The sequence below is a fragment of the Tinamus guttatus genome, unplaced genomic scaffold, assembly GCF_059628265.1.
Source record: "Tinamus guttatus ecotype Peru unplaced genomic scaffold, ASM5962826v1 Tinamus_guttatus_pri_ptg001273l, whole genome shotgun sequence".
NCBI classification, from domain to species: domain Eukaryota; kingdom Metazoa; phylum Chordata; class Aves; order Tinamiformes; family Tinamidae; genus Tinamus; species Tinamus guttatus.
Genome location: NW_028289807.1, coordinates 181,614 through 196,574, shown reverse-complemented (window position 1 = coordinate 196,574; position 14,961 = coordinate 181,614). Strand labels below are relative to the sequence as shown.

General features: G+C 41.3%; 1 protein-coding gene across 1 annotated transcript in view; it reads right to left on the bottom strand.

Annotated features, from left to right (window-relative positions):
- The window catches only part of LOC104580724 (A disintegrin and metalloproteinase with thrombospondin motifs 6), a 131,259-nt gene that overhangs the window by 11,375 nt on the left and 104,923 nt on the right, over positions 1 to 14,961 (bottom strand). Inside the window, exons 19-20 of the mRNA XM_088538941.1 lie at positions 9,080 to 9,243; positions 7,235 to 7,373 (exon numbers count right to left, since the gene is read on the bottom strand). Of these exons, the coding sequence (XP_088395067.1) occupies positions 7,235 to 7,373; positions 9,080 to 9,243 (303 nt within the window). The remainder of the gene's footprint in view (positions 1 to 7,234; positions 7,374 to 9,079; positions 9,244 to 14,961) is intronic.

The following is a 14,961-nucleotide window of genomic DNA, read 5'->3' as shown; positions in this document are numbered from 1 at the left end:
AATATTCTTCTGGTGATGTACTTCGAGTATAAATCTCTTCAAATTGAAATAGGGAACTGATGTCAGGGAGAGGAGATCACTTAACATACCATTTATGGGCCATAGGCTGCCTGTAGGCAGATTCCTGTTTAGCATGAGGGCACAGTATCGGCCCTCAACATCTTGTGTCCTCCATTAACCATGTTTATACCAAAAGTGCCTAATGCTGGACTCTTGACCCCTCTAAAGCTCCTAAATTCAGAGTACCAGCTCTGCTACTGGGGAGAGATATCCTATTATTATTTTTATTACAGCAAGATCTAATTTTCCCAAAGCAGGCAAAATGTCTGACATCTCTGGTTATCCATAAATACCATGAACATTTTAAAGTAAGTTTTATTTAAGAGAAATAGATTGATTAACAAAGTATATATCCTACAGATAAACCAGGTAGACCAAGGAGTATCTTTTTTTGTTTGTTTGTTTTATCTTTATACACATATCTGGATGCCACACTAGACAGTTATAGGCACCACTAAGCACAGTGCACAAGCTGCCAGATGGCCTTCTGATCAAATCTAACATACACAAATATATATAAAAAATAAAAAGAAAACACCATTTCTGAACAATATTCAACCCACTTCACAAACTGCTCAAGCTCCATCTTAAAGCCAGATGCCTTTTTCAGCTCTGAGCTTCACAACCTTAAATAGCAGCATTCTAATTTCTAGTCCAGATATTTTAATGCAAAATTTATTTACTTAAGTCAACACATTGTTTCAATTTAAATAACTTTGCTTTGCTAATCAAGCCAACTCTTGCAGTCTCTGCATGGAAGTTAGAAATGCCAATTGCCTTGATCATCCTCACAACACTCCTGTGTATGTGTTCATGCTTACTACATCCACAATAAAAAGTTCCCAGAGATTTTCCACAGAGAGATTTTGCGAATGCCTTAACTGGTGTTATTAAAACTTTGAAAGAAATATACCTAAGACCATATTTGTCTTTAGACAGAACAGAATAATACGAAAATCAATCAATAAATCAAAAATTTCAATCAGCACTGCAATATGGTTATTTATATATGTGAGACACAACTTCGATTCTTTATTTTGTTCCTTTATCATTATTTTAATAGAGAAAAAAATATAAATCACTGTAAGAAGGGGGAGACAAACCTTTACTAGATCAGGCTCTCCTCTAATGTCTTCCTTTGATTCCTGAGAATTAACCAGGAAACCTAAATACCTCGGAAGCTGGGACAAGATGATTCACTTGAAATTCTATTAACCATGTAGACACTAGAGTTTTAAGGTACAGACAAGAGATGAGATAATGAAAATGTAATTAAAATAAAATGTGACAAGTCAGTCATCTTTTTTTTCTCTCTATTCGCACTTCACCAGTTTGAAGGAAAAAGACTATTTAAAAACAGTCAGGCCAAACACTGATGCCAGTAACATGGTACTGCTGGCTGAAAGAGAATTTATGTTCAGCTCTGACCGATGAATAATCATTTATCCTTTCCATCCAAGCTGTCTTAATTTTCTTGGTTACTAATATAATAATAGGTTGCTTTCGTAATTAAGTTTACTTTAAATGTAATTGCTTAAAAATAACTTATGCATACTTCAGAATTACACAATTTAATAATGCATGCCATTCCATCAACTATATTTATGGGATATTTTAGATATTAATATCATGTTTTCACTAAAATTCCAACTGGCACCATACACATTTCCTCCCAAGCTTTGACTAGAACCTGGCAGCATCAGGAAATTCATTTCTGAAGAGCTATGCAATAAGAAAATAGTCTGAAATACTATGAACACAAAGCATTACTGTGCTCAGTTCTCAAAAAAAAATATGCTAGCCATGGTATTTATTGAATGCAGGTCAGACAGCATGTCCCCCACAGAAAGCATTGGCCAGTATTCACTCACAAAGTGAAGATTCTTTAATCCATCCAGCTGGACATTCTGGTCCAGTTTTAAAATGTTCTGCAGCATCTTTCATTACAGTATGTGCTTTGCATATAGGAAACAATTATCATGGAATCACAGAATGGTTAAGGTTGGAAGGGGCCTCTAGAGATCATCTAGTCCAACCCCCCTGCTCCAGCAGGGACACCTAGAGCACAGGGCGGCATCCAGGAGGGTTTTGAAGATCTTCAGAGAAGGAGACTCCACAACCTCTCTGGGCATCCTGTGCCAGGGCTCTGGCACCCTCACAAGAAACAAGTCCCTCCTCACATGGAAGTGGAACTTCCTGTGTTTCAACTTACACCCCTTACCCGTTGTCCTGTCACCAGCCACCACGGAGAAGAGCCTGGCCCCATCCTCCCTACAATCACCCCTCAGGTACTTGAACATGTTGATCAAATCTCCTCTCAGCCTTCCATTTTCCAGACTAAACAGGCCCAGCTCGCTTAGTCTTTCCTCATACGACAAATGCTCCAGTCCCTTAATCATCTTCATGGCTCTCTGCTGGACCCTCTCTAGAAGCTCAATGTCCTTCCTGTACTGGGGAGCCCAGAACTGCACCCAATACTCCAGGTGCAGCCTCACCAGAGCTGAGTAGAGGGGCAGGATCCCCTCCCTCACCCTGCTAGCAATGCTCCTCCTGATGCAGGCCAGGATCCCATTGGCTTTCTGGGCCACGAGGGCGCATTGCTGCTTCACGGTTAATCTGTTGTCAACCAGGACTCCCAAATCCCTCTCTGTGGAGCTGCTTTCCAGCAGGTCAACCCCTAGTCTGTACTGGTGCCTGGGGTTATTCCTCCCCAGGTGCAGGACCCTGCACTTGTCCTTGTTGAACCTCATGAGTTTCCTCTCTGCCCAACTCTCCATCCTGTCTAGGTCCCTCTGAAGGGCAGCACAGCCCTCAGGAGTGTTGGCCACTCCTCCCAGTTTGGTGTCATCTGCAAACTTGCTGAGGGTGCACTCTGTGCCCTCGTCCAAGTCATTGATGAACAAGTTGAAAAGCACCAGGCCCGGTACTGACCCCTGCGGGACACTACTGGCCACAGGCCTCCAACCAGACTCGGTCCCATTTATCACCACCCTCTGGGCTCTGCCGTCCAGCCAGTCCTCAATCCACTTCACTGTCCACTCATTTAACCCACACTACCTAAGCTTTCCTATGAGGATGTTATGGGAGACTGTGTCGAAAACCTTGCTGAAGTCAAGGTAGACAACCTCCACAGCTCTCCCATCGTCCATCCAGCTGGTCACCTCATCGTATCATCGTAGAAGGCTATCAGGTTTGTCAGACATGACTTTCCCTTGGTGAATCCATGCTGACTACTCCTGATCACCTTCTTTTCCTTCACATACCTAGAGATGGTCTCTAGGATGAGCTGCTCCATCACCTTTCCAGGGATGGAGGTGAGGCTGACCAACCTGTAGTTTCCCGGCTCCTCCCTCTTGCCCTTTTTGAAGGCTGGAGTGACATTGGTTTCTTCCAGTCCTCCGGCACCTCCCCCGCCCTCCATGACCTCTCAAAGATGATGGAGAGCGGCTGAGCAATGACCCCTGCCAGTTCCCTCAGCACTCTTGGGTGCATCCCATTCGGGCCCAGAGATTTATGGGTGTCCAGTTTGCCTAAATAGTCCCTAACCCAGTCCTCCTCTCTCCCGGTTCTCTCTCTTTTCTCTGGGCTCAGTACATGGGGACTGGCCCTAGCAGTAAAGACTGAGGCAAAGAAGGCATTTAGTAACTCTGCCTTCTCTGCATCCTCTGCCACCAAGGCACCCTCCCCATTCAGCAGCGGACTAACATTTTCCCTAATCTTCCTCTTGCTGCTGATGTATTTGTAGAAGCCCTTCCTGTTGCCCCTGACATCTCTCGCTAACTCTTATTCCAAACAGGCCTTGGCCTGCCTCGTTGCATCCCTGCATTCTCTGACAATGTTCCTATATTCTTCCCATGTGGCCTGGCCCTTCTTCCACATTATGTATGTGCTCTTTTTCTCATTAAGTTTACCCAACAGCTCCTTGCCCATCCACGCTGGTCTCCTGTCCCCACCCCCATAGGAATGCACCGATCCTGAGCTTGGAGGAAGTGGTGCTTGAATAGTAGCCAACTCTCTCCTGGACTCCCTTTCCTTCTAGGACCCTTGCCCAGGGGATTCCTCCAAGGAGCTCCCTGAAGAGGTCTAAAGTAGCTCTCAAAGTCCAGGGTTGCAATCCTACTTCTTGTCCAGCTTCCTCCTCGCAGGATCGTGAATTCCAACATCTCGTTTTTTTTTTTTTTCTTTTCACTGCAAGCCTGGACTTTTATCCATCCATTGCATTGCTGCTTTCTTCCCCCTTGTGTTAGCTGGGGGATGGAGTCTGTAATAACTTGTTGCTGGGCACTTCTTGGTGCCTGCCCCTGTTTCTCCCTGACTTACAAATACTTCTTAGCCTTTCAACCTCCTCTCATAGATCAACTACCACGCTGAGCAGATCTTCCACCTACTCACACCTCACACAGCTGCTCTCCCCCAGGCTGTCCAAAGGAAGTGTCAGGCTATGGCACTCCTTGCAGCCTGACACCTGGACAGCCTCATGCTTTACCAGTCAATCAGTCTGGGTGCCCGTCTCCTCCTTAGTGAGTGCTGACGTGGCCCTCCGATGAGTAATTGCCATGGTAGATGCTCTGGGGAGCTCCCTACTGCATGCCCTGCCTGTGCAAACTGCCACGCCACGCCCTGGCTGGCATGCCACGCTCTGTTTGTCCGCTCTGCTCGCCCCGCTCCTCCGTGGGGGCAGCTCTTGTAGGCGCGGGGCTTGGGTCGTCTACCCTGCTGACTCCGCCGTGCTGCGTCAGTGCCGCCTGGGGCTAGGGGTGCCTCGCTCTCCCTGCTCTGGTGCTCGCGCTTCACTACACGGCTTCTGGCCACTGATTTAGCTCCTCTCGGGAGGGTTTCACGGCTCGAGCGTCTGCTCCAGAGCCGTTACCTACAAGGAATTAAGTTTTTTAAATTATCAATTAACTTCTTTAAATTATTGCTATCTAATTACAGTGTTACTTAATACTGCATAAACAAAATTCAGATTCTAACTTCAAAACCTATATTTAATTAAAAAAAAAAAGGGGGGAGAAAAAACTAGCAACACTGGTTTTATCCAGAAAACAACTGGATAGTTAAGCACTATGGGCCTTGGAAAAATCTTTTTAAATTATCAACTCTTCTGAGTATATGGTCTCTGAAAATAATCTAAAAAGCACAGCTAAACAAGTTTATAAGCAGTCAGACAGAAACATTCTGCTTTCAAATCTACAGATTTATAGTTTATAATAAAAGACAATATCTCCTCATAACTGGCCAATGCAATTCTAATAGAAAACAAAACTCCAGTGGTTTAGTGACCATACTCCCGAGAGATTTGAGATGTTTTACAGATTTCAATTCATAAATAGTCTGCATGACTTTCAGCAGCCAAATTTAAAATTACATGGAGCATATAATATTCTGAAATTAAAACTGCAGTCATCTTGATGCTGTATCTATTTTTAAAAACAACCCCCCGAAATTGTGGTTTGCAACTGCAACAGGAAAGTAAAAGGTGGTAAAAGGTGTTTCATAAACTTCGGGGAATAGAAGGTATTCATATGGAGAAAACAGATACAGTTTCTACATGAATTATAGCTACAATTAAACATTTATTCTCTGAGCACAGATCTTAAGTTACCACAGTATATCCTCACATTAAGCTGAATGAGAGAAAAGTATGTTGTTTAGCCACCATAAACTATTTAAGATGATCTTTCAATAGAAAAAAAAAAAAACACACAAAATCAAATGAGTAATAAATATGCAGAGACAGTGGATGTCCATGACTCACATGTCTTTCTTTAAAAGTTAATTAACTATGCCAAAATGTTTCTCAAGGCAGAGGCCTACTCCTTCAGGCCAAATCATTTTCTCTGTATTTCTGCAACTGTGACACGCTAATGATTTGTATGACAAAAGATTCATGCCAAAATCTTGTCTCTACTTATATCAGTGGGAGTTCTCCCTTTGACTTCAGAAGGTTCATTAACTGACTACTGTCATAAAACCAGGATTTGGCAGTACTTGTACATTTTTGAAACTTAGATGTGTTTTGCTATGAGACAGACACTTCTCTACCTTCCTACTTCTCTCAAACTTCAATTTTTCTACAGACTCTAGAATGTTAAAATACTAGTGGAAAAAGCAGTCCGTCACACAGGTGGTTACATGCCTCTGTTTCAAGACTTTAGCTACACAGAAGAGAAACTGTATTGCTCTGTGTCTTACACACAGCTAAGTAAACTGCCAGTGCTTAAGCAGCAAACAACCCATAACAGCCACAGTATGATCCAAGCAGAGATGAGTCAAGATGCCTCTAAACGTAAACACCTCCAGTAGCATTAAAAAAAGACAAATATTTGGTCTGAAAGTTCTTTAAATATAAACAGTTGATTCCTCTCATTACTGACAGTGTGCTGCACAGCTGAAAGCTGAAATTCTAAGGTGGATTTAAATCTCTCTCCCTGGTCTTCTGCAACTGAGGTGTGTCAGGGAGATGATGCATTCAGTCTCCAGAGAGAATGATGCTATTCACACTGCACTTCTACTCACCAGTCCATGCAGCAGCAATGGTGGCCACTAGAGGGAGGAGGATTAGGAATACAGTAAATTGTGGGCAAAAAGCACCCATGATGAAATCACGGGGGACAACCTACAAATCCCCCATTGCTGCCACCAGTGGCAACAATTCTCATCAGCCAGGAAGTAGGATCCAGTTGTTATCACCTCCTATAGAAGAGCTGCCAGTAAACATCCTGACCTTTGTGGCTGGAGGATAGGAGGCCTGCCTAGGATCATGTGAAGTACACATACATACACGCAGAGACACACGTCCCTTATTTGTAGTTGCCTTCTGTTTATCTCCTTACTTCAAATGTCAAACTTCAAAACTTCAAATGTCCTTTATCAAGAAAGCTCCTGTAAAAAGCAAATACCCTAACTTCAAGAGAATCCAAGAAGAAGCATCAGCAGACAGAGATACATTGTGCCAAGATATACTGTATTTGATGCAAAAATCTGTACATATTAAATATAGTTGAAAACAAACAAAATCCAATGTGATAAAATAGATGTTCTTTCACTAAATTAAGTTTTGAAGCATATCTGAAAGAAATATTTTCATGTTAGTTACCCACATAATTATGTAGTAATGTGTATGTTGCAATTCAGTTTACCCTTCAGCTTGATTGCCTGGTATGTGTCTTACCTCCAGCACAAGTGGCAGAACATTCTGACCAAGGCAGATGATTCCACACAAAGCCAACTTCATTGTCTCCACTGCCAGTGCGAGAGATGGGAACATTGAATTTATACCTTATACCCAAATTTTGTTCCTGTAGCAGAATCTGTAGTTGAAAACAACTGGTTACACCATTAAAAGAGGCAAGCAGAGAGCAACTACAATGACATTTAATTTAGGTATGTGGAAAGAAAAAGGTAATAAAGTGAGCCACAATAGTTCTTTCGGGTATTTCCAAAAGAATCCGGACTAACTTTTAAAGCATACACAATAATAAAGGTGAGCTTTCTTATTTCCTCCCCCTCCTTTACTACCACAAATTCATAACTTTTGTCAATTCTTGAAACAACAATTTTAAAAAGATAGTTTTCATGAAATCAATGTCTTAATTGATGGAAAATAATTTGATAGCTGAATATTTTTTGAGGTCAAAGTTCATTAAGGACATTATTGCAACCTAATTATGTAACATAATTTTAAGTTCTAACTGAAATCTTGTAAGGAAGTACCCACACAGCAGTTGTGACCCTAACATTCAGACTTTGCTTATACGTCTTGTGCCTATAGGAGTAACAACAAAGGTCATTTTCCCTCATTGCATTAGCCAACAGAATTAGCTTGGTGAAAAACAGAATTAGCTTTTAATGAGTATCATTAACTCTCACTCCAGCTTTAGCAACTCTAGTCACTATGAGCTTTTGGTTATCCTCACTCCTGTGCCTTTCCCACATATCACTTGTCCAACACTGTGCTTTCTTAGTAAGTCTAGTCTTTGATCCTCTATCAAAGATTTTTGTTGCTAATATTATGTATCAAGTACATTAAAATACAGCAATCCATCTTAGAGTTACTTCTCACCCCCTTCTACCTTGTTACATTTTGCAGAGACATATCTATCCATCCCTACTGGACAGGAGGACAAAAAACTTCTGATAAGAAAGCCAGTAGCACTGACTGAGAAAGCCACTATAATCATTCCATAACTCATTTTATATGGGCTCCCTAGTTATCCACAGCTGCAGCAGAAAAAAAAAGAAGGGGTTCAGGTGTTTGAAAATGCTGCCTAAGATTTAAATAACCAGGGAGAAATCATTCTATACACATAAGTGTAATGTCTGGCTCAAACAAACCTTGAGCTGCAAATCTGGCGGCCCTGTTCCCACACTCTTCCTCAGGGTAACAGTGGCCTCACTATTGCCTATTGTCAGAGATAGGGCGCAAGGACCTTGGGCCCATCTTCTGTTACATTCTCACATTCTGTATAAACCATTAGGAGCAAAGTCTGTCAAAACAACATACTTTAATACAGGTCAAATCATGACACTCTGGAGTATCCATACGAAGTACAGAAACTTCTCCCTCAGGCCATGTTTAAAACCAGGTATCTACAGAATTGCTGGGAAAGCAGAGCACTCTGCAGATACCACACATCACCATCACAGCCTGATGCAGCTCCTATATGCAACACTGATGTCTCAGAAGTACGCAGAGGCACAATACACATCCCATTTACAATTTATGCTATCATTATTCTGAAGCAACATAACACAGAAGAGAATGATATTGGGGTATTTTCAGTGAGATTTTCTGGGGATTTCCTGTCTTTATTCCTCTTTTTAATCACAATGTTTGCCTGCCAGTTTTAAAAGATAAGAAAGTTGATTTGAAAAAAAATATTCCTAAATCCTAGAACTTGGCAAGCAGTATATTCTTTGTAAACACTATCTATTTTGATTCTATTCGTGGCCTCATTTTTCCTCAGAATATAAGTACATATTTATAAATTCAAAAATATAACAATTATAACTTTACCATGACTATGAGATTTTCTGATGTAGGGCCTAGGGCTTCCAAAGACTCGGGTTCATCTGTTGGTCTCTTGTAATGGAAAGCTGTTCCAGCAACATCAAACTTTCTTGGCCAGTCAATAGTCCAGGCACCATTAATATAGTAGTCATCGTCTTCAGATTTTAAAGCTTAAAAAAAAAATACAAGCCACCTAAAAATTGGAAGCAGCATTTATAATAGAGAAGCCATTGCAAATTAAACTACTAATCTCTCAGATGTATGAGAACTTCACATTATAAAATCTTTTCTTTAGCACTGGTCTAAATATTCCTCATACACTTTGATCACAGAATCACAGAATGGTTGAGGTCGGAAGAGACTTCTAAAGATCCCTACCCCCCTGCTCAAGCAGGGACACCTAGAGCACGTGGCACAGGATGATACTGCCTTTATCATAATCTTCAATACCTTGCAGATTTCAAGATGCTCATGCTATGAGAATTAAAAGTGTGCCACATGCAATCTACATTATGTATTCAGCCTTAAAGCTGAGCCCGCCTGCAATGTATTCTACACAGATGTAAGTAAATCCCAATTTTATAATCAGCTACCAGTATAATTTCTAGAAACATAAGCATAGGTATCTCAGATAACAAGCTGAGAAGTAAAAAACGGAGAAGACTGAGTCGGAAACATGGTCAACTCAACTCTTGCTCCTTTGCCCATTTTTTTTCCTCCTCAATGCATATATCCAAGATATTTATAACACAAAACCAAATGCTAGCTGTTTCATCTCTAAAGTTGTTTTATTATTCCTAGATTACAGCACTAAACCACGAAAGTACAGCAGTTAAAATATAAATTTCTTAGTAAACTGACCAATTAGGTTGGACAAACAGATTTTGCTCAAGGACATATGTTTGATATTTTACCAAACATATTAGATAAAGTTTCTAGATAACAGATATTGAGTTGAATAGATGTTAATTAGATTGAGTTCTTAATTTAAGGCAATTATAAAGATTACTAGATTATTTGACATTCATATTCACTTCAAATAAAATATGTTCTTAACAGGAAAATGCTGTTTGAAAACATGCAATTAAATGGAGATTTGCTCTTTGCTTAGACAAAACACTCACTTTGCTGGAGAGGGAATTTACATTGCAATCATAAGGAATAAGACATCTTAAGATCAAGCTTTAGTCTCAACTATATCTTTGTGTACAGATGGCTTAGCATAAGCAGTTAGGAAAGAGGTCTTTACAAATGACAATCAAGTTTTCTAAAATAGATTAGAAAGCATTTATATAAAGAGCAGACGGTTGGAGAAGCAGTAACATTCTGCTGGAGACATATTCAGCAAGGGTTAGTAGTCATTTCTATCAGTACTGTAAGCTCTGAAAAAGAATCATAGAATCATAGAATCATAGAATGCTTAGGGTTGGAAGGGACCTCTAGAGATCATCTAGTCCAACCCCCCTGCATACGCAGGGACACCTAAAGCACGTGGCACAGGACTGCATCCAAGCGGGTTTTGAAGATCTCCAGAGAAGGAGACTCCACAACCTCTCTGGGCAGCCTGTTCCAGTGCTCTGTCACCCTCACTGTTAAGAAATTTTTCCTTAAGTTCCTATGGAATTTTTGATGTTTCAGTTTCCGGCCATTTCCTCTAGTCCTATCAGTGGCCACCACTGAAAAGAGACCATCCCCGTCCTCTGCACTCCCTCCCTTGAGGTATTTATATACACTGATTAGATCCCCTCTCAGCCTTCTCTTCTCCAGGCTGAACAGGCCCAGCTCCCTCAGCCTCTCCTCATAGGGCAGGTGTTCCAGGCCCCTGATCATCCTTGTAGCCCTGCGCTGGACTCTCTCCAGCAGCTCCACATCCCTCTTGTACTGTGGAGCCCAGAACTGGACACAGTACTCCAGATGCGGCCTCACCAGGGCTGAGTAGAGGGGCAGGATCACCTCCCTCGACCTGCTAGAGATGCTCTTCTTAATGCAGCCCAGGATCCCATTGGCCTTCTTGGCCACGAGGGCACACTGCTGCCTCATGGTCAACTTGTCGTCCACCATGACACCCAGGTCTTTCTCCGCAGAGCTGCTCTCCACAAGCTCGGTCCCCAGCCTGTACTGGTGTCTGGGGTTATTCCTCCCCAGGTGCAGGACCTTGCACTTGGCCTTGTTGAATTGCATGAGGTTTTTCACCGCCCAGTTGTCCAGTCTGTCCAGGTCCCTCTGGATGGCAGCACAGCCCTCTGGGGTATCGGCTACTCCTCCCAGTTTCGTGTCATCAGCAAACTTGCTGAGGGAGCACTCTGTGCCTTCATCCAGGTCATTGATGAATAAATTGAACAGGACTGGACCAAGGACTGACCCCTGGGGGACCCCGCTAGCTACAGGCCTCCAACTAGACTCTGCACCGCTGATCACCACTCTCTGGGCCCTGCCATCCAGCCAGTTCCTAATCCATCTCACTGTCCACTCATCTATCCCACACTTCCGGAGCTTGCCCAGGAGGATGTTGTGAGGGACGGTGTCAAAAGCCTTGGTGAAGTCGAGATAGACGACATCCACCGCTCTCCCCTCGTCTATCCAGCCGGTCATTTCATCATAGAAGGCTATCAGGTTAGTCAGGCAAGATTTTCCCTTGGTGAATCCATGCTGACTACTCTTGAGCACCTTCTTGTCCTCCATGTGCCTGGAGACAACAGCCAGTATGAGCCGTTCCATCACTTTTCCGGGGACGGAGGTGAGGCTGACTGGCCTGTAGTTGCCTGGGTCCTCCTTCTTGCCTTTTTTGAAGACTGGCGTGACATTGGCCTTCTTCCAGTCTTCCGGCACCTCCCCCATTCTCCAGGATCTTTCAAAGATGATGGAGAGCGGCTTAGCTATGGCATCTGCCAGCTCCCGCAGCACTCTGGGGTGCATCCCATCAGGGCCCATGGATTTGTGGGTATCGAGGTTCCTTAGGTGCTCTCTGACCCAATCTTCCTCTACCCAGGGCAAGTCTTCCTCTCCACCAGCTTCTTCTCTTGCCTCTAGGGCCTGGGGAATGTCTTTCCATAGCATAAATCTAACTCCACGGAGTTCTCTGAATTTACTCTGGAATCACGCACATGCTTTTGGTGAAGAAAACTAGCTCTGACACATTCAGTTATCTGGGCTTCTCAAAATAACTCAGATTCTTATGTCTATATGGGTTTTGCAGTACAAGAAAAGTAGGTAGAAAAAAAGCGAACAGAGAACAAGACAAATTGTAGGCAGTACTGTATTAAAAGAAAGGAACAAAACTCCAAATATTTATATATTTTAAGTAGGTAGATGAAATGACATTACAGCTGAACACCAATACTGTTTTATTAGTGATATCACTCTGCCACATAGACAAAATTTCTATCCACTCTGCTTTAAAAGATCTAGCTCAATTAATAGAATTGCCATAGGATCTCCCAAAGGCAGCAAGACGTATTCAAAAGACATGCAACATAGTCTTTTATTCCATCACTTTGTTATTCCCAAATGTTTTCTTCTCAGCATGTCTAGTCTCTATTAACAGCAAACAAGATGAATTCTTCAATTATATTACTTAAGACATATAAATGAACACAGGAGAACAAATGTTCTCATACATGTTTTTACATAATTCATCATTCTGACCTTATATGCTATCAATTACATGCTTTATATATTCAAACTGATGTAGAAAGTGAAGCACTTCCTTTTTCACTTGTCTGCCTGCCAAAGAAAAATGTATTTGCATTGTGTAAATAGATTTGCTCAATGACAGTTGTAATGCCTAGGTGAAGTTCACACAGCCGTGAGCAGCATTCCAGTAAAACAATTACATGACAATGCTGAAGCAATGACAAAGTTATTAGCATATGAGACAGAAGAAGCAAGTTAATATCCTAATCAAATCACTTAAAAGAACTTGAGAATGCAGGAAGCCTAGGAGAAACTAGCACTCAAAACAGTTACCTAAGGAGGATGTAAAGGAAGATGTCAACCCAGATGAACCCATTTCAGGGAAGATAACAGCATTACTCGACATGCATTTTTTTTCAGAAGCAGTAGAAACAGGCATTTTTGTTGTTGCTGTTGTTACTTTTTGAACAGATCAGTTTAAAAACTTATTTATTATGCAGCTGCAGAAACATGCACTCATGCTGGCACAACACGAGATGTGATACTGGTGCAGAAATGAGCAGCCAGAGATGAGGGGAGAGAGGACAGGTGCTGACTGAGTTAATAAAGTTGCCAAATATCTAACTGCAACCTAAACATGAGGCCAGGGCTTGCAGAAGACCTGGATCCTAGCTTAGGAACTGTAAGATATTTGTTACAAGTGAGTCTACTAGCTGAAAGGAAGAAAGAAGAAACCTTGAAGCCAGCGTGAGAGCTACAGAGGGAGGCTGTTATTAATTTTTGCATATTTTCAATTGATTTCTTAGATTGTGTTCACATATTTGGCAGCAGTGCATATAAAACCAAATATAATAGCAATATGCTTAAATTGTTATTTTCAGCTGAATCAGTTCCCTAATCTGGTTCTTATAGTGACCATGCAAAGAGCAGGCCTGGAGCAATAGGCAGAACTCCTTAGAGATAAGGAGTGGGGAAACTGCCACTAAAGAAATGTTTTAAAAAATAATACTCTTGTGGTACCTTGAGGTAAGAAAACAAACACATTTTTAACCACTGTCATGCTTGTAAAGTACTTTTAAGGGAGCAGAGAAATTAGAAGTATTCCTTTCCCCAGGAACTGGTGATCCAACACTGGTTCACACTTGCAGTACAGAGTCACACACAAAATGAAATGACCCTTCAGACTTAGTAAAATCATCTTTCATGAGGAGGTAAAAGCTCATTTGGAAATCAGAAACTCAAGAAACCAGTGAGGAAAAGGAATCCCCCATTTTTGTTAGCTAGGGCTTCTGTGACTTTACATTTTTAAATCTGTGGACAGATACCAAAGCAGCTGCCTACATTTTTTACTTAAGCAAAAAAAAAAAAAAAAAGGTAAATATATATAAAATGAAAGAAAAAATCCAATCTAAATGCTTTCCAAAAGAAGATCACTTTGCTTATAAATTAAAAGAATAACAAACTTAACTGCAGTAGTTAAGTTTATTCTGACTTTCAGCTACCCATGGAATCAGAAAAACAATTATCTAATTTGACTATAACAACATTAATACTGGTATAGATTTTAAGGTTATAAATGAATTTTTGATAACGTGGTTCTTAGCATAAAATGACCATTATAGGATGCATTGTGCTTCTCCCTCCCACTGCCTCTGTTTGATATGCCAAGCATAGGATATGTAAGCAACCTTACCAACAGTATATTTTGACAAAGGGCAGGGGCCAGGGGGAAGTGTGATGCTGAAGGAATAATAAACATTCTTTTTTTGCTGGAGCAGTGGATGCTATTCTTCCTGCAGAATGGAGACTCAATCTGCTGAATTATGGGAAACTGGGGGTAGGCAGAAAGAAGAGTAGCAACTGAAAGTAGCAGATACCATCATTAATACAATCAATTTAAAATTTAATTTACCTGGAATGTTAATTGCCCTTCAGACTCTCATTTCCATGCATCACAGTCCTTTTCAAGACATTAATGTTATAGATATAGCACATGCATATAGCCTAGTTAACTTATGTTCAGCCTAAACAAATAAGAGCTTTTGGTAATGTACACCTGTTAGCTTGCTGTACAACTTATCAGCTCTGAGCCATTTTGGACTGAAAAAAATGGTGTTCTTATACTACTGTGATCCGAGTTCTGTGCACATCAGGATAGAAACATTTTCAGAAATGCGTATTTTGAGTTTGGTAAAGCCAAATTAGTATATATTAGTATTACAAAAAGGAAAAGCAAATTTAAGAGAATCCTTAAA